The sequence below is a fragment of the Erythrolamprus reginae genome, chromosome 2, assembly GCF_031021105.1.
Source record: "Erythrolamprus reginae isolate rEryReg1 chromosome 2, rEryReg1.hap1, whole genome shotgun sequence".
In the NCBI taxonomy this organism is placed as follows: domain Eukaryota; kingdom Metazoa; phylum Chordata; class Lepidosauria; order Squamata; family Dipsadidae; genus Erythrolamprus; species Erythrolamprus reginae.
Window position 1 is genome coordinate 151484962 of NC_091951.1, and position 25382 is coordinate 151510343.

At 43.6% G+C, this 25382-nt stretch overlaps 1 protein-coding gene across 5 annotated transcripts in view; it reads left to right on the forward strand.

The window, feature by feature from the left end:
• Nucleotides 1-25382, forward strand: part of CASKIN2 (CASK interacting protein 2) — a 142784-nt gene that overhangs the window by 18627 nt on the left and 98775 nt on the right. For all 5 annotated transcript variants that reach the window (XM_070739929.1, XM_070739930.1, XM_070739931.1 and 2 more), the window contains exon 2: nt 7406-7914. In XM_070739929.1, coding sequence (XP_070596030.1) covers nt 7821-7914 — 94 coding nt within the window. In that variant the 5' untranslated portion in view covers nt 7406-7820. The remainder of the gene's footprint in view (nt 1-7405; nt 7915-25382) is intronic.

Consider the following 25382-nt stretch of genomic DNA (forward strand, 5'->3'; position numbering starts at 1 on the left):
CCTTCCCCAGAATTCGCTCAGTTCGCATATCCTGCGGTTGTATTGTGATAGCTCGTTCAACATTCTAACACCTTCCCTTCGATCTTTCCTTCAAAAAAGTAGTAAGATTTATTGTCTTTATTTATTACTTGCACTAATTGCGCCAGCCGTTTTAAAGAAAAAAAGAAAAGAAGCGGCTCGGCTTTTTTCCTTGGGAGAAGTTGCGGTTTCGTTTCCCCCCGGCGGTTTTGCCGGTTACGATTCCTGCGGCCGCTCGTGGATTCTTCTAATCCCTTGGCCTGGAGGTCCCGGTGCAAGTATTTATCCATTGAATTATTGATTATTTATTGTATACAATAATATTAAGGGCTTATAAAATACCTCCTGCGGAGTGAGACGCCTTCTAGTCTCCTGGACTTAGTCGATCGCTTTTCCCTTAAGAATTTCTACGGAGCGATTTTTTCGGCGCGAAGGCCTTCGCGCCCTTTTTTTAAAAATCTAGGCCTCTCGTGTTGGCCTTCTGCCAGCCGCGTAGGCCTCAGTCCACCGCGTGGATCCGGGAGCGGGCCTTGGGGGTCCCAGGCTAAATTCTCCACCGGCTAAGCCTCCAACCAGAGTGCCTTGGTTTTACTTAATTACAAAGTTTAGGGAGGCTGGCCCCGCTGGATTTGGGGGCACGAACTCTGGGTTTGCCCAGATTGTCCTCACGTTTCAGCAGCTTCGAGGCCTCGAAGCAGGATCCATTCCTCTTGGGAAGTCCTTGAAATCTTCTCCTTATATTTCAGTTATTGGCTCAGCCTTGTCTTCTGTTAATTGTCAGACTATGGCTACTTTTCCCAAGAGAGGCACAACTAAAGGTCCCAGAGAGGCCAGGCCTACAGGCGATGAAATTACTAGTATCCCCCAGGCCTCTTCCTCCTCTTCTCCAGGGGCCCGCCCCTCGACCAAGGTCACCAGGGCCGAGAAGAGAAGGGACCTAGCCCTACAAAAAATTCATGACAAATCAGCCAAACGTTTGAAAGTGCAGGCCCAAGTAATCAGTAGTCAAGACCCACCAGAGGCCTCTAGTCTGCCTCCCTCTGGGGTCCCTGTGTTATCTCTGGATGAGCCAAACCTAGACAGACCCCAACCTAACCTATGGGGCATAGGTCCAGAGGAACCAGATATTATTGAAGATTCCCCCCAGCCAGGATCCTCCCAGGCCTTTAGGAATTCTTCTGCCATTTCTGCTGATATTTCCAGTTTACCTCCTGAGTTCCAATCTATTTTTGCTGTGTTGTCCAAAGCCATTGATGCCAAACTCTCTACCATCAATGAGCTTCCCTTACCTCTTCCTCCTTCTCGTTCCTCCCGCCCCTTGGGTTCTTCCCCAGCGGTTAGAGCTCCTATTCAGGATGATTCAGAATCCTCCCAGGATGAATATGAGGATGTAGAGGAGGATGAAGACCCTTTTCAGGGATTATCAGAGGATGAGGAATCCCAAATAAAGGTCCCTCCTCCAATTACTATTTTTCCTTCTCAACTATTCAAATCTCTCCTCCTCAAAGCTAGAATTTCTACGGGATTAGCGGCCCAGGAGAAACAAGCCTCCACTTCCACTGATCCCCCGGAGGAGAATCTACCTTACTTCACAGAGGAACAGGAGGATAACGAGGTAATTCCTATGCCTAAATTGTTTAAAGATGCCTTACTCAAACAGTGGGATTTTCCAGCCTCTGGCCTTAATCCCTCTACCAAGGACAGAAAGTTGTATAAACTCTCCTCTTCCTATGAAGAGCTTCTATCCTTTCCCAAACCAGATGAACCTGTCAAGATTCTTCACTCGGCAGCGGCTGTGCCAGGCGAGGCGGAGGAAGTCCTCCGCCCGGAGGACAAGCGCATCGAGCAAATGCTCAAAAGAGGATTCACCGCTGATTCCTGGGCTATTAAAAGTTCTGCAGCGGCCTCTTTCTTCTCCAGAGCCATGCTGCTGTGGCTTCGCCAACTTCAACAGCACATTCCTCCCGATGACTTGAGAGGTCAACAAGACTTCAACAAGGTCTTTGCAGCTGCCCAGTACGTGGCTGATGCCACCTTACAATCTACTAGATTTTCTGCTAAGTCTATTGCAGCTTCTACAACGGCAAGAAGACTCCTATGGATTCGCCCTTGGCAAGCGGGAGTTCGCCAAAAGTGGCAGTTATCCCAGGGCCCCTTAAAGCGCGACCTTCTCTTCGGTGATCTTCTGGATCCACTCCTCACGGAGACCTCGGACAAGAAGAAGGTTTTGGGTCCAACCACGAAAAAGGTTACCAAAACGCAGTCCTTTCGTCGCCCAGGGCGCCAGCAAGAGCAAGCGGCTTCCTATCAGAGATCTCCAGGTCAGTATTCCCCCCGCTTTCGTTCCCAAGGCAGGAACTCCAGGGGTAGAGGGTTTCGTTTCCAAAGGGGAGCTTCCTCTAACAGGGCTTCAAAAAAACCTAGATGGTAATCTTACCTCCATTCCCATAGGGGGTCGCCTGGCTCATTTCGCCTCTAATTGGCGTCTCACCTCCAAGGACCCTTGGGTCATTGACACTGTTCAATCAGGCCTTCTTTTAGAATTTATTTCTCCTCCCCCAAAACGTTTTATTTCCTGCCCTTCTCCCAGGTCATCCTCAGATTGTAACCGTATGGAGGAGGCCATTTCTCATCTATTTTCCATCAGAGCCATTCAACCGGTCCCTTCCGGTCAGAGGGGCCTAGGTTTTTATTCCATCCTATTTATGGTTCCAAAGTCCTCCGGAGGTTGGAGAGCCTTTTTGGATTTAAAGAAACTAAACCTATTCATCAAATATAGGAAGTTTAAGATGCACTCCTTGTCTTCTATTTTGGCCGCCATTCACTCGGGAGATTTCATGGTCTCCTTAGACCTCACTGAGGCCTACCTTCACATTCCTATAGCCAAGTGCCACAGAAAATTTTTACGTTTTTCTTTTCAAGGCAGGCATTTCCAGTATAGGGCGATGCCATTTGGCCTCTCCTCGGCCCCTCGGGTCTTTACAAAGCTCTTGGGGTCCCTGGCGGCCTATATCCGGGCGTCTCCCATCCACATTTTATGTTATCTTGATGATATTTTAATTCATGGGAACTCCCTAGAGAGAGTGAAAACAGACCTTTCTGTCACCATGTCAGTCCTCCAGGACCATGGATTTTCCATCAACTTTGATAAAAGCCACCTCCAACCTTCCACTTCCATTTCTCACCTGGGATCTATTATTGATTCAAAATCCTCCCAGGTCTTTCTCTCTCCTGAGAGAAAACTCAGTATAGTGGAGTTAATTTCTAACATTTTATCTAATCCTTCAGTATCCATAGTTACTCTATCTTCCCTTTTGGGGAAGATGGTGTCATGCATAGGCATCATTCCCTGGGCTCGCCTTCATGCTAGGGAACTCCAGTGGCTACTGTTGCCTTTTCAGAGATCGGGGCACAGCAACTCAAATCGACGCATTGTCATCCCACTGAGTGTTCGCAGATCCTTCAAGTGGTGGAAGTCTCCAGCCATGGACAGAGGATCCCCGTTCAGGTGCCCGGATCAATTTGTCATCACCACAGATGCCAGTCTATCGGGATGGGGCGCCCACGCCCAGGGGATGATAGCCCAGGGCACGTGGTCCCCGGAGGAAGCTTCCAGGCCAATCAATTGGCTAGAGTTAAGAGCCGTTTCCCTGGCTCTGAAGCATTTCTCTCCTCGCATTCCCAACCGGCACGTTCTCATTCTCACCGACAACATTGCCACAAAAAGCCATATCTGCAGACAGGGGGGCACGAGATCCAAGGCTCTCATGAGGGAGGCCCTCAAGTTGGGTCTTTGGGCGGAAAAACATCTCCTGTCGCTCCTAGCCGATCACATCTCGGGGAGTCTCAACGTCCAGGCGGATTGGCTATCCCGAGCAACGATAGACCCAGGAGAGTGGAACCTTCACCAAGACCTGTTCCATCAAATCACCCTCAGATTCGGCCTACCAGTCCTGGATCTCTTCGCGACCAATGCGAACGCCCAGCTCCCTCGCTTCTATTCCAGATTTCCATCCCCGGGAGCGGAAGCAATCAATGCCCTCCGGAGTCCATGGCCTCCAGGCCTACTCTACGCATTTCCTCCAATTCCAATCCTCCCGGACGTGATTCACAAGGTCCTCACCGAGAGGGCCCGAGTAATCTTGATCGCCCCTCATTGGCCCCGCCGGCCCTGGTTCGCAGATCTCCAACAGCTATCCGTCCAGGACCCTTGGCGACTCCCCGTTTCGGGGGATATGCTGCGGCAGGGGGCCTCTTTCCATCCAGACCCGGAGTGGTTCCACCTCACCGCCTGGCTGTTATCAGGAGAGATTTAGAACTGCGTGGTCATGACCCCGATTCAGTGGAGGTCATTCTAAAGGCCAGGAGGGGCTCGACCAATCGAATCTACGACCACACGTGGTCCAAGTTTCACCAGTGGTGCCTACAGGAAGGTTTCTCCCCTCTGTGCATCCCCATACACAGAATTATTTCCTTCCTCATGCAAGGATTCCATAAAGGACTTTCCACCAGCACCCTCCGGCGTCATCTGGCAGCCATTTCATCTGTCCTAGGGGGTCCCCGCAGACAGCCTCTCCGATCCTTCCCTGAAGTCCAGGAATTCCTCAAGGGCATAGCCAACCTCAGACCTTCCAAGGTCCACAGGTATCCATCCTGGGATTTGCCTCGGGTTCTACATTCCCTCACGCAGGCACCATACGAACCCCTAAAATCGGCGTCCCTCAGGTACCTATCCTTTAAGGTAGCCTTCTTGGTGGCTATTACCTCTGCCCGACGCATTTCGGAGCTAGCTGCCCTCTCAATCAGGCAGGACCTTTGCCAATTCCATCAGGATAAGGTAGTCTTGCGACTGGACCCCACCTTCTTACCCAAGGTCAGTTCCATGTTCCACAGATCTCAGGATATTGTACTACCTTCCTTCTGCCTCCAACGAGACCATCCCTTGGCAATTAGATGGCACACCCTGGATCTCACCAGAGCGCTGAGAATATATATCCAACGCACAGGACCCTTTCGGAGGTCAGAAGCACTTTTTGTAGCCTATCATCCCAGAGTCATGGGGGCCAAAGTGTCTTCATCAGTAATAGGCCGTTGGATCAGAGGGACTATATCTAAGGCCTACGAGTCGGCCTCCCTCTCAGTTCCAAGGAACATCACTGCGCATTCCACCAGGAGCGCAGCCACCTCGGCCGCTTGGGCGACTCAAGCCCCGTTGGAGGAGGTCTGCAAAGCAGCCACTTGGGCCTCGCCAAATTCCTTCATCAGGCACTACAAAATTGATTCTTACGCTTCAGCGGATGCTGCCTTCGGCAGAAGGGTACTCCAATCCGTTATCTCACATGATAGCAAGCTAATCCCACCCTAGGGACCATCTATTGGGTATGTCCCATGTGACTGCTGGACCCGCTCCTTCAGTACGGAGAATAGGCGTTGATTGCTTACCTGAACGCCTCTTCTCGTACGGTGAGCGGGTACAGCAGTCACTTCCCGCCCTTCTGTGTGTTCTCTTTACCTTTCTATATCTTTCTTCTTCTAACTATGAGAGTTGAACACTACAGAGCTTCACAACTGAGCCTAGTCTATGGATTCGCGAATTCTGGGGAAGGGGCGGATCCGGCAAGCTTTTTTAATACTAGGCTCAGTTCCACCGGATTGGACATGAGCAACCCATGTGACTGCTGTACCCGCTCACCGTACGAGAAGAGGCGTTCAGGTAAGCAATCAACGCCTATTTTCTACCATTTCTCTCATTTTAACAATGTGGAGAAGTTAATTTGTCTTTTTGCGTTAGAGTTGGAAGGGGGGAAAAAACATCAATATTAGATTGTATTGTGAAAAACTAAAACAGAACAAATTCTGATATCTGACTCTTCTATAATTTCTGAGCCTCTCACTATTGAACCATTGTACAAATACATGATTCCAATTGATGGGTATTTGCTTTGTTTTGTTTTAAAATCTCCCATAGACCAGGAAATCTGTTTACCAATGATCTAACAATGCATATGGTTGTAATTATATTATTAATGACACACTTAATAATATTGCAGATAATTACTGTAGAACTTTGAGGCCTTTGATTTTGGCTTATGTTAACAAAGAAAGCTTTTAGATCTCAAGACATTAAGAAGAAATACCCATGAAGTAGTTCTGGTAAACATTTTGAAAAGTACATAAAGATTAAGGGAGGGTTATATTAGTTGGGAAATCAGATTTCTCAGCCCAGCTGCTACTTCTTTCTTGCATGACTCCCCCCCCCCCCCCTTCATCTGTTGTGTAGCTAGTGAAATATTCATTTCATGGAGCATATAGTCTATCTAGTATTGAATTGTACTTGAACTGAAAAGAGCAAATTGCCTGTAAGGATTTCTATTAGCACAAAATAGGTAGTCCTTGACCTGCACTCATTTCTTTAGCGACTGTTCAAAGCTACAACAGCACTGGAAAAAGTGACATGACCAATCCTCACACATTTGATAGTCACTGCATCCTTGAGATCACATGATCAAAATTCAAGCGCATATCTAGGACAGTTGTGGTTTTCTGGGGTCATGTGACCACCATTTTGCGATCTTCCTAGCCAACTTCTGATAAGCAAAGTCAAAGAGGAATCTGGAATCTCTTGTTTGTTTGTTTGTTTAAATTATTTAATTTATTAGATTTATAGGCTGCCCTTCTCCCCGCGGATTCGGGGTGGTTTACAAGAATAAAATACAATATAACAAGAAAGATAGTTATCAATAGTTAATTATGAACAATTTGAAAAGTTAAGAAAAATAAAAACCCAATATAAAATGGTCAATCATACCTCATTCACACTACAGCTCCAGGCCTGCTGGCATAGATGTGTTTTTAATGCCTTTCGAAAGGTGAGGAGAGAGGGGGTGATATGAATTTCCCAGGGGGAGTTAGTTACAGAGGACTGGGGCTGCAACATAGAAGGCCCTTCCCTGCGGACCGCCAGTTGGCATTGTTTGGAGAAGGCCAACTCAGTGCGACCTAACCGGTTGCTGGGATATATAAGGCTGAAGACGGTCCCATAAATAATCGGGTCCAATGCCATGTGGGGGTTTATAGATGATAACCAACACCCTGTATTGCGTTCAGAGACAACCAGTGCAGGTCGTGGAGTGCTGGACTGATATGGGTGTACCTAAGAACACCCAACACGACTCACATGGCTTTAATGACTTCATGATTCACTTAACAGTAGTCATTCTCTTAACAACCATAGCAAAAAAGAACTGAAACTTGGGAGCAACTCACTTAACCACCTTACTTAGCAATGGAAGTTTTGGTCCTAATTGTGGTTATGAGTCGAGAACTATCTTTATTCCAGTGGTTTGGAAGTCTTTTCAAAAACTCATTCTGCCTTTTATTTTCATAGGTACCTGAGAAACAACTCGAGCATTGGCTGCAGAGGCTCCACATCGACTGATTTGGGGAAACAGAAGATTCCTACTGCTTGAGATGAAACTCTACCTGCCTAGGAAGAACTGGGGATTTGGAGAGAATGCTCTTGTTTAGCAGGGACAGCCAAATATAACACTGTTTCTGTTGCTTTGGACTATTCATTTTTCCTTCCCAATTTCTTCCCACAATTGAGATCCAGCCATTAAGCACCACATTATTTAATGCCCAATAGTATTTATCATCATTAATAGACTCTCTTTTTTAATGTGCTCTGAGCATTCCGAAAATATTTTTGTACCTTGGGCTTTTTTGGGGACTTTCTCTTTAGTTATTTCATCCACGGAGCATCTGTATGGCTTCATAAATTGGGAGCAGTGCCCTTATTCAACATGGGGCGAGAACAGGAACTGATCCAGGCTGTGAAAAATGAGGATGTACCTGGTGTGCAGAAATTGGTAGCAAAGATCAAGGTGTCCAAAAGTAGTGAGTATCTCCTTACACCCTAACATGATACTTTGCTTTCACTTGGCTCAGTAGTAAATTAGTTACAGTTCTGTGACTTTTGGCAAACTGGTTATGGTTATAGAGTGTATAGAGACCAAGAGTAAGACTTGACTGTCTGGTGAGTCTTAATTTATAAAATATTCATTCTTAGCAATCCAGAATTGTTTACAATGTTGGAAATCGCAGCAAGATATAAGTTCTACCTAAGAGGGCAAATTTTCTCTTTGAGAACTATCTTCACTGGGAGCTTCCTCTGTTGGAAAGATTGTTCAGTACATCCCTGATTTAAAAGTAAAGAACCATAAGAAAGGCTCTTAAGCTGCCCATCATCACATAGTAACAGAGAAGTAGGCCCTAAAGCAGTGTTTCCCAACCTTGGCAGCTTGAAGATATCTGGACTTCAACTCCCAGAATTCCCCAGCCAGCAAATGCTGGCTGGGGAATTCTGGGAGTTGAAGTCCAGATATCTTCAAGTTGCCAAGGTTGGGAAACACTGCCCTAAAGTGATGTGACCATATTCTTCCTCACTGTTATAAAATATATTATGCTTGTATTTGAACTATGCTCTTACATATGCAACATGTATTTTTGCTGTTGTTCTTTTCTTCCTCTTGAATCGGTGCATATGCATTTCACTTTAACTTTATTAGAGACTTCCAGTTTTTCTTTCACAAATAGTAGCAAAGAGCTCATGGTGTTGTTGTTAACTATCTTCCCAATATGGATTTGATAGACAGGGAATAGTGTGAGTGCTGGGATTTGGGGTTCATCTTGAATAATAACTGCATCATTTTATTTGCGGGGCATAAATTAAATGTGAAATGTGACAAGAAAACTAATTTTAACTTTTGCTCTTAATCAAGTTATTTGGGAGTGTATGTTTTGGCCATCTGCTCAATATTGGGAAACTTCAGATGGAAAGAATATTAAGAAGAAATAAAGCTTATGTGTTAAAATATTTTTAAAATATCGGGGAGAGGATATCAGCAGGTACCCAAGCTCCAGGCTTTACAAATAGGTGGTTTTCTGCCTCAGATTTGAGGGATTTGCATAAGATTTTTAAATGATCTGTCCAGAAAGGTGAATTTCAAGAAATATCTCTGACACCTGTTTGGCTGAGCATAGAAGCAAATAAAGCATGAGTTGATGGATTTATTCCAGTACAGGTAGTTCTTGGAACATAATAGAGAACTGTAAGAAAGCTACCCAGGTTTCAAGTCATGAGGGCCATTAAGCAAGGCCATATGATCCCCCTGCTTAACAGCCCTAATCCATCTCTTCCTATTACGATAATTAAGCAGAGCATGGGATGCTTCTGGCATGGGGGGAGGCCCTGGGATGCCTAGAACAGGCCCAACCCAAGAACTTTTCCAACTTAACACGTGATTTGACTCGGGCCTCTCCCACCTCCTGAGGCATCCTGTGCTCTGCTTTTCACCCCGCTGGATCCCTGCAGATCTAGCTTTCCTATCCTGTTGGGTCCCCCTTAGGCCTGTTTTCCAACCCACTGGATCCCGCCACCATCATTGATTGATTGATTGATTGATTGATTGATTGATTGGATTTGTATGCCGCCCCTCTCCGTAGACTCGGGGCAGCTAACAACAGTAATAAAAACAGCGTATAACAATCCAATATTAAAACAGTTAAAAACCCTTATTATAAAACCAAACATACATACAGACATACCATGCATAAAATTGTGAAGGCCTAGGGGGAAAGAGTATCTCAGTCCCCCCATGCCTGGCGGCAGAGGTGGGTTTTAAGCAGCTTACAAAAGGCAAGGAGGGTGAGGGCAATTCTATTTTTTTTAAATAATTTTTATTATAATACAAAGATTAAAAAAAGAGCATATATATAGTATTTTACATGTTATATCCTTTCAGAGTATAATTATTGTTTGTATGGTTGTTATAGTTAAATTCTAAAATACTTTGTACAGATCTGCCCCTAGTTTCCTCTGCCTCCCCGTTCTAATCTCTGGGGGGAGTTGGTTCGGTCCATTGTCCTTTTCCTTGATCTTCTTTGGCAAGCAGCTTCATTGCCACAGAGCCTTCCTACCCAGAGGCCATTGGGCACCATCCTGGAATTGAATGCCATTTTGGGAGCGGCTGCAATAAATTATAGTCACTCCAAAATGGCACCCGTTTCCAAAATGGTGGTACACAGCCTCTGTGCTCTGTAGGCAGGCCAAGGGGCAGATTGGTTGGCTCTCCTTCCTGAACATCATCTCCGATCTGCCCCTCAGCTTCTCTGTATAAGATGGAGATTGCATGGTGTCATCCCAGAAACAGGCCCTATTTTGGGTCACAATTCATAGGGGTCACCTTCCCAAAATGGGACCTGCATACAGAAAAGGTAACTGTCTGAATTGTGGCAGGATGGGGAGGAGGGTTTTGGACCCAGCAGGGTGAGAAGCAGACCCAAGGCCTGTTAGGATTCAGTGGGCCATGAAACAGATGAAGATAGGCAGTGGTTCAGCTCCGGTTTATTTATTTTATTTATTATTTAGATTTGTATGCCGCCCCTCTCCGCGAACAGTTGTAAGGGCGATTGGACCGAAATATTGTTCACATGACCACAGTGGCTGGAATTTAGGGTAGGGGTTATAAGTCCATTTGTTCAATGCTGTCGTAATTTCAAACAGTCACTAAATGAACAATCCCAAATTGAGGACTATATATACCGGTATTTACCTTGCAGTTTTGCAAACACCATCCTTACCTAGTATGGGATCTGAAACTTCTAGGATTCCCAACCTGCAAAGTTGTTAATATTTACTGTGTGGATACCAACCATTTAATGAATTGTTGAGTGAAAGTTTATCCTGGGAGCTATATCAGTATTTCTGGTGAAAAAGAATACTGTACTGTAATGTGTATAGGGAAAAATACTAGTTATACATTGAAAGAATTAAAGCAGAAAAAACCAGTGCCTTCAAAGGAAAAGCTTGCTGACGCATGTCCTACATATTGGGACATTCATCTCTCCCGGGATAGATGCTAATAAATTTGGATTATACTTCCAATCCCCCATATCTAATTGCTGATAGCTAAGTTAGGCTGTCTTTTTTTCTGCTAAGGACTGCATTCCTGTAAGATTAATATGGTGGGAGCTGCAATACTTGCTGGTACTGAGAAGGATCACAATCAAACTTGAACGTGGCGGCCTGCATTTCCTTTCTCTGAGGCATCTTTTTTTTTTTTACTCTTTGGGTGTTGAGAAAGTGCAAACCTGTTTTGAGAGCTAAGTTGTTTGTTTGCAAAGGGCTCTTCACATTAGGCTGATGAGATATGAAACTAGGCCAAGGGCCTTTTGAGTTGCAAATGGCTGGCCCCTGATATATACAATGAAATCTCATTTTTAAAGAACTAATTTGGTAGGGAGCTTGATTATTCCCAATTGATGCCACGAGTGTGAATTTCACAAATTTGCAGCAAGGTTTTATTATTTATTTGTTATCATTTGGACTTCTATGCCTCCCTTCTCCATAGACTCAGGGCGGCTCACAACAAGAATCAATACAAGAATACAAAAGTAAGACATATAAGAAATCCAAATCTAAAATGTAGATTACAAACACTAGTTCTTAAAAATACTTATCCACATTCATCCTATCATATACAGCCATATCATGGGCCAGAGCAAGGTGTTAACACTCAACAGTGGCAGGCTTGCCAGCAAAGGTCAGTTTTTTAAACCTTGTGGAAAGACCAAGAGGGTGGGAGCGGTACTATTATTATTTTTATTATTATTATTTATTAGATTTGTATGCCGCCCCTCTCCATAGATTCGGGGCGACTAATCTCTTTTGGAGATGGGAGGATTGTAATGATCACTGGAGCAACTCAGGAAAGTGCCCTGTGGAAGGAAAGCCATTGCTTGGTCAGCGCTGCTTGGTTGGCAGTCCAGCCCTTTGGCCTTAGAAAGAAGAGGGGAAAAAGAAAGCCAGGAGAAGTTTCCCCCCTTGATTCATGTCCAATAGTTATTCCCCTCCCATCTTTCTCTGCTCTCCAACTGCTCCCCAGCCTGAATGAGGCTACCTTTCTCATCTCAATTCTAAGGGGACTTCCTGCATCTCTTTTCTGGTTGACGGGGGTGGGGTCTGCCACTCGTTTTGCTTTCACTTTGAGCATCACCTTCTCAGGTGATGACCTGCTGTGTGGGCTCTCCAGTGACGAAGGGTCTTTCTCACCCATCAATACAGGGATACCTCTACTTAAGAATGCCTCTACTTAAGAACCATTTTCTACTTAAGAACCCGAGCCCTGAAAAATTTCCCAGGAAATTTGAGAATGGCACAAAGGCCCAGCCAGTTTCCTGCTATTCCCCCTTTAAACCTGCCCATCTCGGGCTTTTCTGGGCTGCCAGAGGAGCCTTTTGGTGGTGCTTAAGGAGGCTTTGGCAGTCTAGCGTGAACAAAGCATTTTCCTTTCTCTGGGCTCTTGGGAAGGGAATAAACCCCTGCCAGTGCCCAGAAAAAAGAAACACTCCCTTCGCTCTGGGCAGCCCAGAGCAAACGGAGCATTTTCCTTTCTCTGGGCGCTGCCTCAGAGTCCCTTTTTTTTTTTAAGCCTTAAAGTTTTGAATGTTTTTTTAATCCCCTCACCTCACCTTCTTCCTTCAGCAGTGACTGTCCTCCTCCTCTTCTTCCTCTGCCTCCCATCCAAATTCTGAGCTTTTATTTCTTTCCTAATGGGTTTGCATGCATTATTTGCTTTTACATTGATTCCTATGGGAAAAATTGCTTCTACTTAAGAACATTTCTTCTTAAGAACCTGGTCACGGAATGAATGAAGTTCTTAAGTAGAAGTACCACTATATATGAGTGCCTGCCTTGTGAATGTAGTTGGCCATGGCGGTAGCCAGCAGCAGCCTCTTTCTATAAGACAGGATGAGATGCTGACCTTTTTTAAAAAACACGCACACACACAAAATCCTTGCCAGAGCCCTTCCCCTGTCTCAGTGGATTCAGAATTGTGTCTTTCTGATCAGCCCTCAGGGATCTCATGTATCTAAAAAAAGTCACTGCACATAATCAAGAATCAAGTGCCAATCCCAGCGACAGGAATTTGAGAACATGTAGTTTAATATTCAGCGGGCATGTTCTTAAGCATTGCATGGCTTTGAAAGATATAGGTCTACAAATGGGTCACAATGCCTATTACTGATCATGGGGTTTGTAGGCAACGTTTTATTGAAGAGTGAGGCAAAAGTGTTTCTAGCTGTGCATGGAGCAGAAGAGCTCTTGATAATTCAACCAGGAAGGAAGATTTTAATAAATAAATAAATGAACAGACAGACAGACAGCAGACAGACAGGTAGACAGACAGACAGACAGATAAATAAATAATACATTTTGCAATCCTTGTACGTACCTTTTCTAAGGAAGGCCTTTTTGACCCTGCTAAGTTGCCATAGGAGCTTTGCCCACAATAACTCTGGAAAAGTCTCCTCCCCGCCCCTTCAAACATTTCTTCCTTTTTTGCGTTTGAATGCTGAGCGGTTTAATTGAAATTGTTAAACGACCCGTCAAAGCATTGGCCTTTCTCCCTGATGATCAATCACTTTCTCGGCTGGACGCGCTTATTAACAAAGAGCCAGTTGGCTGGGTTGGGGCGGGCACCGTAGCCCCAAAGGAGAAAGGGGAAAATCTAAGCTCAGCCTGACATTCCTGGGGGCGGGAAGGGGTTTGGTGGTTATTATCCCTTGAAAAGGACACTGTCTAGGAGTCGTTCTGCAAGGAAAAGGAGAACCTAGTTCAGCTGCCTCCTAAGAACTGGGGTCTTTCTAAAACACATTACAGTTTTCATTTGTTCCGTGAGAATGTTACCGCACTTGACCTGTCTTTCTCTCCTTCCCATCCCCAGTCCTAGCAAAACCCATCATCCTATAACTCTTACAGAAGACACAGTCAAATGTTTGCTCAGACATTTTGTGGGAAGACTGGGAATTTCTCCTCATTTTGAGAGCCACAGTGATGCTGTCTGGAAATTGTGTTAATTTTGCAACTTCATTGTTGAGATGGTTCACCTCTGGAAATGCTCGTGAAAGTTTCGATGTTTGCTTAGCCAACAGTTTGATAGTCACTGGTGCCTAGTGTTGTGTATCTGAAAAGATCCTGTAGCATTTAGTACTTTTAGTTCTTCAACTGGCAAGAAAGAAATAGCTAGATTATATTTTAAAAGGCCGGCTGGCAACCACCTTCTACTGTGACTGATAGTGGAATTTTGAAGTTCAAAGACGAAAGTGACATCTGAACCTTCTGCTAGGATACTGAATAAAACACATAGTAGGCTGCACTATTTTAAGTGGTTGCATGGTGGAAGCTGACTATATATTTCTAGACTAGAAACAGTAAGATATACAGTGGTACCTCATCTTACGAACTTAATTCATTCCGTGACCAGGTTCGTGTTGTGATTCAGCCTGAGGCTCCTCAGGGACCAGCTGGAGCTCTGCCGGATCCATGCCCAGAGGAGGAGGACAGTGACCAGGAGTGGGAGGACCAGGCAGATGGGGGAGAGGAACGCCAGGAAGAGGAGGAGGGAGAGCAGCCTGAGACCCCCGGGGGGGCCTCTCCCCAGCTAGTAGCCTGGATTCATTGGATGAAGACGCACAGGCTATATTAGACATGAGGCAGAGACGTGCAGCTCAAAGAAGGGGCCAATTAGAAAGATATTTCCATCCCTGAATTGGCAACAGCTGGGTTTGGGTGTGGTTCTCCTCAGCAGGGTTGAAAAGGCAGGCCCGCCCTTACAGTCTTGTGGAGAGTTATCACTTGGGAGTCCTGTGACCTTGCTTCGATTCTTGGCATCTCTGATCTTGGCTTGTGGCCTAGAAGGCTGAAAGACTTGGGGGAGGCATGGGTTTTAGTATCTCCAGTGTTGTTTTTTCCAGCAAGAATCCTATTTTATTGCCTGGCCTTCGTGAAACCTCTGTGAAGCTTCATCGTGTTCCTGTCTGTAAGAACAGTTTTTGTTACCTGTGTTTGCTTTCCAGTATATAAACTGCCTTTGCTTTTTACCAGTGTGTCTGGATACTCTTTTTGGTTGGTGTTGGCGTCTGGGGGGACCCAGAGAGAACAGTTCGTAAGTAGAAAAGTTCATAAGATGAAGCAATTTTCCCCATAGGAATCAATGTAAAAGCAAATAATGCATGCAACCCCATCCCAAAAGTCACCACTTTTGTCTTGCGCCACTGGGAATCCCCGCCTCCGGACTTCCATTGCCAGCCGAAGTGCCTGCTCTTGCGTTGCTGGGATTTCCCTAAGCCTCCCCTCGCTGGGAATCCCTGCCTCCAGACTTCCGTTGCCAGCCGGAGCGCCCGTTCTTGCGTTGCTGGGATTTCCCTGAGCCTTCCTTCGCTGGGATTCAAAGCAGCACCGGCAAAATGAAGGGAATCCCAGCGAGGGGAGCCTCAGGGGAATCCCAGCAACGCAAGAACGGGCGCTTTGGTTGGCAATGGAAGTCCGGAGGCGGGGATTCCCAGCGAGGGGAGGCTAAGTGGAATCGCAGCGCTTCGGCTGACAATGGAAGTCTGGAGCCGGGGCATCCCAGTGGTGGCGGCTCGGGTTCATAAGGTGAAAATAGTTTGGAAGAAGAGGCAAAAAAATCTTAAATACAGGGTTTGTATCTCGAAAAGTTTGTATGAAGAGGCGTTCATAAGACGAGGTACCACTGTAATTGAAAATGAGCCTTATGCTAACTCATGGTTCAGACTATAGACACATTCATTATTATTCTTTCTTTCTTTTGAACAAGTGGTGCTATCTTGACATTTGTTTAAGCTTGACTAGTTTAAGCAGACCAGATTCATAAGCCACTTTAAATCTATTTCATACATTCCCAAAGGCAAACTTGAACATGCCACACGCTGTATACTGAGTAGAGAGCTACGGCTGAACCCTGATCACTGGAATATTTTTCATAAGTACAAAGTCCTCTACTTATGAACTTACGATTGCTAGTATGGGGAAAAAACTGTCCACAAGTCCAACTTATGAGACCAAGTAGGCTCCATTTTGGATGCTACCTCATCCTGTCTCTTTAATCTCATGGTATTTACTTTGAGGTGTTCTTCCTTTGTGTAGTACCTGTGAATTACAGTATGTCTAGACTTAATCCTAAGCGCTATTTATGTAAGGTAGGAACTGTACTCTGCAAGTTTTTTTATACTTGTTTGGAGCTCTGAGCAAAATGGACATAACAAACAACCTTTTGGAATGTAACCTGTTTGTAAGTAAGGAACTGCCTGTATTCTCCTGTAGCACACTGAGAAAGGACATTCAGGTAAGACCAATGTCCACATTTCCAAATAAGGAAAGAGATAATAAATCAGGACTGAGCATTACTGCAAAGTGTCTACAGCTTGCCTGCTTCCATTCTAAAATGACCACATCTGCCCACCACTAGATGAGGCCAAGAATAGGACCTTGCTCTTCTTTGTGTGTTGTGAAGGGGGACAGAACACACTCTCTTCCCTGACTGCTTTCGTTGGCAGTCTTGAACTTAGAGATGGAAGGATAGAGTTAAATGCAGATCGTTTCTCTAGATTTAAGTACCTCTTAAACAGTAAAAAAGAGCCAAGAACTTGCCCACCTTGTCCTTGAAAGCAATTAAGAAATGGACCACATACATAGGGAATATTTGACTTTGTTGAGACCTGCTTTTATGACAATAGTCTGTAGAACTTGAGTTGTGTATAAAGTCACAGGGTAGCTTTGAGCCCCTCTATTTACACTTGGCATGTAAATTTCCTCCGCCTCACCATCAAGTTAAAACATCATCTATTAATGGTCTATCAAAGAGGACTAATCTTTCATGGTGAACATTACATAAACCCCTTGAGTGTGATTAGGTTCAGCCATTTCCCCCATTAACAAACAAATCAAATCTGGATGACATGGAGGGGAAAGGATTCCAGAGAAAAACCCCATCGGTATTTGAAACTGGGGGCCACTGAATTGTGACTTATCAACTTTCCACATCTCTCTATTCTGCTTGTCCCCTTGTCCGGCAACAGCTGGTGCGCCAGAAAAAACATTTCTCCTTACATTGGGATCTCTGCAATCCAGGTTGTTTCTTCTGGGATGTGAGCCTTTCAACTCTCTCTCTCTCTCTGTTACATGACAAAAATATAATTAGCTGTTTCCTGTCTGGCCAAGTTGCCTTTGGATTAATAACGGTGACTATATGACAGTTTCTGCAGTCAACATGTGCATGTTAAAAAATTATAATAAAAAGTGGAAGAGGAGAAGTTAATTAGAATATTCTTTTGAAATTTCCTGCTACCTCCATCCCCATTTTTTCTTGTGTTTTTTTTTAAAGATATGGATAAGAATCCTATATTTCTGCCTTGCCACCCCTCTTCCTTTTTTTCTGCTAACTGATATCACCAACAGAACTTCCTTTGTTGAGTCTCAAATCAAGAGCATGGAGTCCTCAGCAAACTAAGATAAGCAGCGATAAGCCCCTGCACTGACATTGTGTCTGGGAGAGCCACCTTGAAGGAGCCCGACAATAGGGCTAATCTAAAGAGTATTGTTTCCTTGCCTTTTCTTCTCGTACTTATCAAGCTCCATTTTCCTCTCACTCAAGGGACAGCTAAGATAAGTAGTTGCGGTACAAGGGCTACCTTGCTTTCCAGTAAAGGAGTGTGGAATGGAATATATGAACAGCAAGATGGAATCACAGGAAGAATATTAAAGTGAGAAAAGAGGCAGAATGCCTAGAGAGGTCCCCTTGTTGTCAGTATCTCTAGCATTTGATCGTGCATCCAAGATGGATTCCCTTCCATTTGAATCATATGGCTGACCAGGATTGGATAGGAGAATTATTTTACTCCTAAATACCTTGAGTTTGTTATAACCTAAAATTAATTCTCTCTGTAGTTAATTTTTAATCCATTACCTTACATGGGACCGGATAATTGGGTCAATTAAACAATCTACAGTTAAATGAGACATAGAGTAGGCTGTCATACAAAGAATAACAGAATGGCTGTGGCTCCTGTAACAGCCCTTCTCACTGGGGCCTAATGGAGTTGGTTTCCAGAGCAAAGCTGTTGGTTTTAGGCACAGTTGGAACCAGAATTATCCAAAGATCCAATTGAAGCCATACGGTCTGGAATTTAATATCACAGCTTCAGGATCATCATCTCCCCGGTTATTGTCTGTTTAGAAACAGCTTTCAAATGGGCCTTCCTTCTATATCTTGAAATAATATTGCCGTTACTGTGCTGTAATTGTTATTGGATTGGAATGCTTGCTGCTTAGAACCAAATTAAATGTGTGGATGAACATAATAGGTGTCCAGGGAATCTACCATTTTCTTCAAAATGTTGAGAGCAGTGTTTTCTGACAGGATAGAAGTTCTTTCTCTTCCTCTGTGTATGCAACATTACAACATGCATATAAAAAAGGGATGGAGTTTGTGTTATGTCTATGTAGCTGGGTTGAAGGACCATACATAGAAACATAGAAGATTGACGGCAGAACAAGACCTCAAAGTCCATCTAGTCTGCCCTTATACTATTTCCTGTGTTTTATCTTAGGATGGATATATGTTTATCCCAGGCATGTTTAAATTCAGTTACTGTGGATTTACTAACCACGTCTGCTGGAAGTTTGTTCCAAGCATCTACCACTCTTTCAGTAAAATAATATTTTCTCACATTGCTTCTGATCTTTCCCCCAACTAAACTCAGATTGTGCCCCCTTGTTCTTGTGTTCACTTTCCTATTAAAAACACTTCCCTCCTGAACCTTATTTAACCCTTTAGCATATTTAAATATTTCGATCATGTCCCCCCCTTTTCCTTCTGTCCTCCAGACTATAAAGATTGAGTTCATTAAGTCTTTCCTGATAAGTTTTATACTTAAGGCCTTCCACCATTTTTGTAGCCCGTCTTTGGACCCGTTCAATACACTACAAGATTGTCCAGGTTACCAAATGTCGATGTTATAACAGAGCAAATCCCTCTGACTTGGATTTGTAAAAGTGCTTAAATCTACACCAGCTCTCAAGGAGGAGGTTTCACAGCGTCAGGACATTCCATAGAGTTAGAACACTGATTAATAACCCCTCCTGGAGTTTTCCCAGCTTTAGCTAGAGATACCAGAGGTTCAACGTGAATGACACTCTGCACCTACCAGAGTTGCAGCCTCTTCATGACAAAGAAAGAATTTAATAATGCTGGGAGGAGGAAAACTAGCAGTATTTTTTTAAAAAAAATTCAAGCATTTCTTGAAAAGAGAAGGGCGGTAAGGAAATCTCTTTTCATATATTGGGTTCTTGCTGTTATGTGGAATTGCATCTCCTGTTGACCCAAGCGCTTCCCGCAGAAGAATAGCTTCATCTGGAAAGGATTCTCTGGAATGTTTGCTGCAGTGCAGATGAGTTTCTAATCAGACTTCGAAGGGAACGGAATCTGCCAAGTTACTTTATATGTTCATATTCTTGCAGAGCTTGTGTTTTGAAAGACGCACAGCATGGCTTGGCAGGAGACCAGGCCCAGAGCAGGCTGGTAGTAGTACATGATGCTTTAGGAGTATGAAAGTGAAATGATTTCCCTACTACCTACTTTCACTTACAAATCTGAGAAAGAAGGTAGGGAGAGGGAAATACTCCCCCCCATCAATAACATCTAGGCTCACACACACCCCCAAAAAAAAGTTGAATTCAGATTTTAGCATGGAGGCAGAGGCTGGGGTGATGCTTCAGCAGTGTACACTCCACCAGCATTAGTAAGCTTTTCAGTGGTTTATAAGTCTGTCTGGAAATGCCTCTTAGCCACTTTAATCTTCTGGCAATAGTACAGATGATATCATCCCAATCAAGAGCTTAAAAGGCAGGCAAGTCCTTGTGCAACTCCCTGGTTGAGCTGGGGTGTTACACACACGTGCACAGGAAGCCACCAGCAGCCACAGATAAGGAAAGAACTGCATACTGGCATTGTAACATAGCATAGCATTTAGACTTATATACAGCTTCATAGTGCTTTACAGCCCTCTCTAAGCGGTTTACAGAATCAACCTCTTGCCTCCAACAATCTGGGTCCTCATTTGACCCACCTTGGAAGGATGGAAGGCTGAGTCAACCCTGAGCCTGTGGTGAGATTTGAATTGCTGAACTATAGCTAGCAGTTAGCTGAAATAGCCTGCAGTGCTGCACTCTAACCACTATGCCATCCCGACTCATTCATCATCATGAGATACCCCTACTCCCCCCCCTTTTTTATAGGCCACCATGGATGGCAGCAGAATACATAAAAAGAAACTGCAGTGTATGAATATGTATACATGTCTTTGTCTTCCTAAAATTCAGGTTTTATGTATTTGCATTACAAAATTATCATGCATTTCTCAATGAAGAAGGATCAGGCTTGTACTTCTACTGGTGGAAAAGATATAGAGGAGACACAAGCCAGGCCCTGAGATTGATGCTGGCAAACCCGTCCAACACTAAGAGAAATAAATAAATAAGTCATAGTTAAGATGGCCTGTTGGTTCTGAGTTAGCAGCTGTTGTTGAATGAGGGCTAAAACTTATGTTGACTGACGGCTCCAACTCCACTGGTCCTGGTGGTGGGCAGCTTCGGGCATTTTGCATAGCTGCCCTTTTGTTGTTTGTTTGTTTATTCCTTTACAGAAGTCATTGTCTGTTTCTGAGCTCGGCGTTTGCTAGAAAAATAACACTATAAAACTCAGAAGGAGCTGCCTCTGTGATCTACACAAAGCCATAGCAAAGTGAGATTGGCCTCAAATTGCAGTGTGGTCCACATGTGTGAGTGTGGTCCACTGAGTGTGGTCCACTGAGACATGCGTGGCCAGGCAAAAAGCTAGAGTAGAACTAGACAAAGTGGACATTCCACTGATTGTTCTGCTGATTGACTGGATAACCCATTTATTTTCTGGTGGAAAAGATATAGAGGAGACACAAGCCAAGCCCTGAGATTGATGCTGCATAATCATCCAGGCAAACCCGTCCATTCCCATTTCAAAATTGCCATCCTGATGGGCCATTGGTCTTCATTCTAACTCTTGGTCTTCCTTCGTTCTGTACATGCACAGAACCTTGCTTTGGCATTATAACAGAAACCATACAGAAAAGCATCAGTGGGGGTTGTAGATGGCTTTTGAAGAAACTGGTCCAGAGGTTTTCATCACTGGCCTTGTGAATAAACTGGAAGAAAGGTGTTTACCCCCCAGAAGGAGCTTGTATGAGTTGTTGTAGCTTTATTTTCTCCTGTAAGGGCAAGATTACCCTGAATGAATCACTAGTCAGAGGTAATGCCTCTTCAGTGACAATTGTTTCTGTTCTTCCAACAGAACCAACAGATTGATTTAGTAGATTGTAATAACAAAATCATTGAGATTTTGGAGAGGTTTTCGAGTGTGCTGTACTGCTCTTTTATACAGTGGAAAAAAGTATATGCATAAACAAACTGGCTTAGCATTCATGAGATTCAATATTTTAACGTTCATTCCATCTGAAGATGAAGTGCTCTTTAAGCCGAATACTTACATAATTTTTCATGAGGCTCGAGAAAAATGTTATGCCTCTTTTGATGCATTTTACTCTTTAGAACCAAATATGCTATGGATGAATGTTTCAGAAAGAGCAGTGAATTGTAATTCTGAAAAGCCCATGTTGAGAACAGCTGAAAGAAGTCAACAGACTGGATGACAGCAAACCCCTTTAAGGCAACGACAAAAACAGTTTAGTTGATGAAATGTTGAACTTGGAATCAGAGATGAAAATTCCATTTTTGCGCAACTGGTAAAGAAAGGGGAACATCTAAATATGCATAAGTCAAAAATCTAATTAGCCATAGCCATATCTACCTTCTCTCTCCCCCCACCAATTATAAGATATTCACTTTCCTCCCCTCATCCCCAGAATCAAAATATGTAACTTTAGCCAATGTCTATAAAGCCAAACTATCTGAATCTGGCATCTCTAGCTGTGCAGGTTGCAATTCCGATCAGTGCCAGCAAGCACCAGTTGCCCAACACATCTGGAGAGCTCGAAGCTAGAGAACATTGGTGCAAACTGAATGCAGAAGCCCTATAATCCCAGAGATAGAGGAGGCTGGGTGATAGATAGACTGGGCAGATGGCCAATTGCAAGGACAGTGGAAGGATAAGCATTGTTCTCTGTCTGTCCAGAGGTCATGCTTAAAGGCAAGTGAGACAGCCCATTCATTTATTCCTTCTTCCATTCAAAAAAGAAGGATGGGGTGAAATTGATCTGTTTCTGAGAATGGCCGGGGAAATCTATTGGGTGAACAAGAAGTTCAGAAGCAGGACAGGAGCCCCTTGCAAATTAACTTCTTTTTTTTACAGTTCATTCTTCCATGTTGATTTTCTGGATGAATAGTTGTGAATATTTCATTTTATTTATTTCTTCACTGTTGTAGATACTAGATATTTATTGCTTTTGAAGTATAATATTCAGTTAATTCTTTCGCTCCCTCTTCTCCCTTAAGCTTCAAAGTAAGAAGAAACACAAGGCAGCTTCACTACTCTGGGGTACTTAGGGAGGGGAATAAAAACATAATTAAAGCAATAAATAATGCAACAAAAATAATAAATCTGCATTCATGTTGGAAATGGTATGTATCTTGTGTGCATGTCTTGTACAATATGGGGAGCAGATAGAAAGCAGAAAATATTTGGTAATGGGTTCTACAGAAGAGATATGGCTGTCATAATTAGGTAACAATTATACCTATGGAGCAGGTGCCATTTCTGTTTAAATGGGATGTGTGTTACCATGACTGAAGCTAATTCTACAAGTAGAAGATAAAGATGCTCAAAATGATTTACTCTTTGAACTGCATAAGCACACAATGGCTGGGTTTATTGTCAATTTAAATACAGTGAAACCCCTACCTAAGAACGCCTGTACTTTAGAACTTTTCTAGATAAGAACAAGGTGTTCAAGATTTTTTTGCCTCTACTTAAGAACCATTTTCTACTTAAGAACCCGAGCCTGGAAAAATTTCTCCCAGGAAATTTGAGAACGGTATGAAGGCCCAGCCAGTTTCCTGCCATTCCCCCTGGGTTTCTCTCTCTGGCGCAGTGCATGGGAGGCAGCTTCGCGCCGGGTGTATGGGAGGCGCATGCTCCTCCTCGCCACCTCAGTCCCTCTTTTTTTTTAAGCCTTAAAGTTTTGGATTTTTTTTTTATTCCCCTCACTTCACTTTCTTCCTTCAGCAGTGACTGTCTTCCTCCTCTTCTTCCTCTTCCTCCTCCCACCAAATTCCGAGCTTTTATTTCTTTCCTAATGGGTTTGCACGCATTATTTGCTTTTACATTGATTCCTATGAGAAAAATTGCTTTTACTCACAATTTTTTTTACTTAAGCACCTGGTCACAGAACGAATTAAGTTCTTAAGTAGAGGTACCACTGTATCCATGTTAACTTCATTTATATCATCAACCTACAAGGCATTTAAAAACCCTAGAAAGAACCATATACAGTAACTTCCTGTACTGTATCGGCTATCCAATGCATTTATGTAATGTATAATTGGAGGAATGTAAGATAAAACTGATTTGAAAATGATATGTGCCCTGGTTCATGCAACTCTAATATTGAGGTAAATTTAAGAAATTAAAATTATACAGACATTCTGAAGAAATTAAGAAATGGCACACTGGTAAAACAAGGGAACATACCATTACAAGGCTAAATAATTGAAATTTATCACCAAGTTAATAGTAAGTGGAGTGTAATTTATGGGGAAAATGCACTTATTTACTGGCATATGGATTACTTTAATCTAGCACTTGAAGAACACTTCTTACCCAAAATTTGGGATCTCTGAACCATCACTATTATTTACAACAAAAAGTTTACACAATCATTAGCCAGTCTGAACTTTCCATCAGCCTAGATCATACTGTACTTATATTCTTATATGCTGGCTGTGAATTTTAGGAGCTGCAGCCCTAACTGCAAAGTACTAGAAAAGAAAATGTAAAAATCAGGAATGGTATGCAGGGTGCTACTGGTCCCAGTGCCAGGGAAAGGGAGGAGGTAGATGGGATGAAGAAAAAAAACCCTTTCCTTCTTGTTGAAGTAATAAAATCTACTCTGAGTCTTGGGAATGTAAGAGGGGATGAGTGTTGTTGGAACTAGTCCACAGAGAAAAGAATTTTAATAGTACTTAGTAAAGATGTAAGCTGATACTATCTTAAAGTTTCTTAAATCGTAGCAAAACAAAAGTTATGGTGCATCACTTTGGTTCATTTCTCATACTGCATTGATCATATCATGTTCTGCGTCATCAAGTGTTTGATTTCATTTGAACCACTGCCACTACCTCAATTCAACTATTGCACCTCTACATGTATATCCATTTAGCTTGCCTCTTGACTCATCCAGTATTCAAAATAACATACTGTACGACATGCAAGCAACAAATTATTGTGTGGTCGGAAAAACCATGCAAACAAGATCAAATAATATAACAAAAATATGAACATAGATTAGAAACATAATTTAATGCGTCCATCAGTAAACTATACTAGATACCATCAGCTGAATTCTTACTACTTACGAAAGATTGGTAGCATCAGTCTAGACAGAGGTTAGAGTTCCAGAACACTTTCGCTAATTATTACCAATGTAGAATTTGCACAAACTATTGTTTGTTTCTCCGTACTGAAGGAGCGGGTCCAGCAGTCACATGGGTTGCTCATGTCCAATCCGGTGGAACTGAGCCTAGTATTAAAAAAGCTTGCCGGATCCGCCCCTTCCCCAGAATTCGCTCAGTTCGCATATCCTGCGGTTGTATTGTGATAGCTCGTTCAACATTCGTTCAACATTCTAACACCTTCCCTTCGATCTTTTCCTTCAAAAATAGTAAGACTGTTTATCCTTATTGGTTTTACTTGCACTAATAGCGCCAGCCGTTTGCGGCTCGGCTTTTTTCCCTTGGAGAAGTTGCGGTTTCGTTTTCCCCCGGCGGTTTTGCCGTGTACGATCCCCGCGGCCGCTTGTGGATTCTTTTAATCCTTTGGCCTGGAGGTTCTAGTGCAAGTATTAATTGATTGCCTTATTGATTTTCTATTGCATATATATTAAAGGGCTTAAAATATACCTCCTGCGGAGTGAGACGGCTTTCTAGTCTCCTGGACTTAGTCGATCGCTTCCCCTTTAAGGCATATTCGGAGCGATTTTTCGGCGCGAAGGCCTTCGCGCCCTTTTTAAATCTAGGCCTCTCGTGTTGGCCTCCTGCCAGCCGCGTAGGCCTCAGTCCACCGCGTGGATCCCGGAGCGGGCCTTGGGGGTCCCAGGCTAAATTCTCCACCGGCTAAGCCTCCAACCAGAGTGCCTTGGTTTACTTAATTGAAAAGTTTAGGGAGGCTGGCCCCGCTGGATTTGGGGGCACGAACTCTGGGTTTGCCCAGATTGTCCTCACGTCTCAGCAGCTTCGA